At 53.5% G+C, this 3,635-nt stretch overlaps 1 protein-coding gene across 1 annotated transcript; it reads right to left on the bottom strand.

Moving 5' to 3' along the window:
* Window positions 1–1,222: 1,222 nt before the first annotated feature.
* Window positions 1,223–3,330, bottom strand: LOC123074608 (uncharacterized). The gene has a single exon (XM_044497407.1). It carries the CDS (start codon window positions 3,082–3,084, stop codon window positions 1,408–1,410), a length of 1,677 nt encoding a protein of 558 aa, XP_044353342.1. The 5' UTR covers window positions 3,085–3,330; the 3' UTR covers window positions 1,223–1,407.
* Window positions 3,331–3,635: the final 305 nt, after the last annotated feature.

The raw sequence follows: 3,635 nt of genomic DNA, 5'->3' as shown, positions 1-3,635 counted from the left end.
AATGGTGGGCAGTGCTTGATCACTTGGGATAGAATTTGTCGTCCGGTGAAGTACGGAGGTCTTGGCGTCAAGAATCTGAAAGCTCAGGCGCTGACCTTGCGACTGAGGTGGGAATGGCTGAGACGCACCGAGCCTGAACGGCCTTGGCAAGGGCTAGGAATGATGATCGATCAAGAGGCAAGAGCCGTCTTTGACTGCCTGGTGCACATCGAGGTTGGCAGAGGAGACAAAGTGTTGTTCTGGAAGGATCGATCGATACATGGCCACTCTGTGCAAGATATCGCGCCTCTCATTCTTGAGCTGATAGAAACTCGCCGCATCAACATCAGGACTGTGCAGTGGGCAATGAATGAGGAGCGATGGTCGCTGGACGTCCCCTTCGTTTCCTCTCACATGGCGCTCCTTCAACTCATGCACTTGAGACATGCCATTGCCTCGGTGCATCGGGATGATCAGCCGCCTGACAACTTTCTATGGCCATGCGCGACTTCCATGTCTTATTCTGCCAAGTCTACCTACAATCGCCTCTGCGAGGGCCTGCCGGTTTGCCCCCATGCCGCAGCCATTTGGAGAAGTCTCGCCCCTCTCAAATGCAAGATCTTTGCTTGGCTCGCCTCACAACATCGTCTGTGGACGGCGGATCGTCGTGCTCGACATGGATTGCAAGATCACACCTCGGCCTGCTACACGTGTCTGTAGGATGAAGACACCGTGGACCACATCTTGGTGCAATGTGGTTATGTGCGCGGTACTTGGATGGGTTGTTTCGACAAGCTGCATATACAGATCTCCTGCCCCTCGAGCACGGACTCTTTTCTGGAATGGTGGATGCAACAACAAGCGGGCTTCGCGAAGGAAGACAAACGTGGTTTCGACACCCTGGTTATCTGCACGGCATGGTCACTTTGGAAGCAAAGGAATGCCAGGGTGTTCAACAGAACTGAGCAACAGGCTGACACGCAAGAGCTTGTGGTGAAGATCCTTGATGAACTTAGAGATTGAAAGTTGGCGGCCCGAGGAGAAGGTAGTTTACAACGCTTTGTGAGAGAATAGCCTCGTGTCGTTTTGTAGAAGTGGTGGTGAGTGTTTGTCTTGGAGTGCCCTGCACCTGCTAGACCTCTTGTAAATTGTCTTGCTCTCTTCTATAAAATTAAGGCACGCGCTTTGACGTGCTTTCGAGAAAAAAAACAATGTGAGTTTAACAAGTAAACTATCCATCCCGTAAAAAAACAAGTAAACTATCCATAGTTCCATTGAAATGCACGCAGCGTTGAGAAAACCAAACCACCATCTAACACACTATTTTTGGGTGACAAAGATTATAATTACACCCAATAAAATAGAGATTTACACAGGTATCATTGTGTATGCAAGGGGCTTTGCGAGACATGAACAAACACGAGTGCATCAGCCGAAGTTCAGTTGAACAGGAGCTGTGGAGGAAGAAACCCCATCCGTGATCTGCTCCAGCAACGAGCCCTTCTCTTCTTCACTCCATGTGCTTTGCTGCGTCACCATCTCCCAGTCCCAGTGCCCCTTATCCAGAGCATGTCCACTCTTGAACAGGGCGACACGGCGCAATGCCGTACATACTCCCATGACAAACTTGACTAGGTAAATCTGCCTTTCCGTCCCCTCAAAACCAGCCATTACAAATTCCTTCAGGTGATGCCGCCGAAGCTTTGCGGGCTGCCATGATATCTCATCGCCCGGCTCCTCCATGCAAGGGGCAATGTGGATGTGGAAGATCTCGAGGGAGGGTGCCACCTCAAGGAGAAGACGGGGCCATGACACATCCCAGGACGAAGGCACATCGGCGACCAGCAGCCGCCTGAGGTTAGGCAACAGTAATGACGACGGGGAGCTAGACGGCTCGATCCATCTGTCAGGTCCGGTGAAGCGGATAATCAGGTCGCTTATATCCGGGGTGCATTCAAGAAACAAATCCAGTTCTAGGTGCTGCGCAAAGTATTGGCGCAATCCGTCCAATCTGACACCGATGTCACGTGCGAGGTTCCATCGCCTGAGGCAGGGGAATGAAGTTGATTCGAAGTGCACTCCGGTCTCGATCGAGGCTAGGCTCTCGAGTTTGGGAAGTGCCCTGAGGCACATCGAGAATTTGCACTCGTGGACGACGAGCTCTCTGATCTCTGAGCTGGGGGCATCCACCACCACGACCTTATCCTTAGTGCAACTGCAGGAGTCGAGGTGCAGCACCAGTAGCCGCGTGCATGAGGTGAAGATGCACTCGTAGGCTGCCCCGGACAACTCCGGTATGTCGTGCAGGACGAGCGTAGAGAGCGCGTTGTAGTCGTGCAGCGGCGGGAGCAGGCAACCTCCAAGCTTGAGGCTCCTCAGGGATGACGAGCGGGGATCTTGGCAGAGGCCATGGCTGGGAAAAGTGTGGACTGTTTGATGCCAGTGAGTTGGCTTGGCAACAGCCTCGAGTTCACTGATCCCCCAAGCATCCATGGCCTTGGAAATTAGCCGGTTCATGCAGGCTGTGTTGTGGGTGATGAAGAACTCGAGCCTCAGCCTATCAACTTTTCGGTGAGCTTGGGCGTCCAAGAGACTATTGACGGATCTGGACAAGGCGCGCATGGCGCGGCGCTGGTATCTCCTGATGTTAGGCATGAGCTGCTCCTTTATGCCGTCGAGTCTGTACAGTATATGAGTTCCCTTGTGATAAATGTCGCTGTGGAGGAGGACCCATCGGCGGTAGCGCCGCGGTAGTATGTCGCCGACCCTCAAGTCGAGGGCAGGGAGCTCGCGTGGGAGGCGGGCCCAGCGACTGGATAGCAGCCCTGTGCGGAGCGCCGTGCGCGAGTCGACGCGTCGCAGGACGAGGAGGAGCAGATCGTCGGGGAGGGCGCTGATCCGGTCGTCGCCGCCGGCAGCCTGCAGCAGCCGCAGGCGCCGGAATCGTCGATTCGTCCCGCTTCTGGCCACGAGAGCGCTACCTCCACCTGCGCGACGAACCAAGTGTCGAGAGGATGTGGGTGCTGTTGGTCCTGTCGAGAGTAGACACGTCGGCGCAGGCTCGATTTCAGGATGCGACTCGCGGAAGTACTTTTCCACGATCATTGAGAGCAACTGGCTTGTACGTACGCCTTCTGAACAACACGCACGTAGTACAATGATCGATGTCGGCGCAGGTGTCAACTTGTCCTGTACTACTACTTTCCGATGAAACTCGGCTTGACTACTTTACGGCCGTCAGCAGACTATACGTAGCTGGAGACGCACCTACGCACAGAGCCTTATAGCTACGCAACCACGTGTGCAACGAAAACTCTCGCACACGAGTGTGTTTCGATCTGAGTTATTACAGGGGAGCCACGTAGGTATATACCTATTCTGCCTGGTTCTCTAAAAAAAAACTATTCTGCCTATATACACGACCGACTCGGTTCAGGCTACAAGTCCGCACTGGACTGGGTTACTTACTCGTGATTATCCTAACAATCGATCGCCTGAGCAATCTGTAGGTGCAAACCTAGCTAGGTTTTATGCAATGGATCGACTAGCAACGCATGCACACACCCCAAAGCAATCTACGCGCAAAGGCACATGGCGTGCCTTTTTCTTACTAGGAAATGTTCACACACGAACACGTCACCGTGTACACTTGATGT

The sequence above is a fragment of the Triticum aestivum genome, chromosome 3D (assembly GCF_018294505.1).
Source record: "Triticum aestivum cultivar Chinese Spring chromosome 3D, IWGSC CS RefSeq v2.1, whole genome shotgun sequence".
NCBI classification, from domain to species: domain Eukaryota; kingdom Viridiplantae; phylum Streptophyta; class Magnoliopsida; order Poales; family Poaceae; genus Triticum; species Triticum aestivum.
Note: the sequence above shows the minus strand (reverse complement) of the source record. Positions and strands in the feature narration are given on the sequence as shown.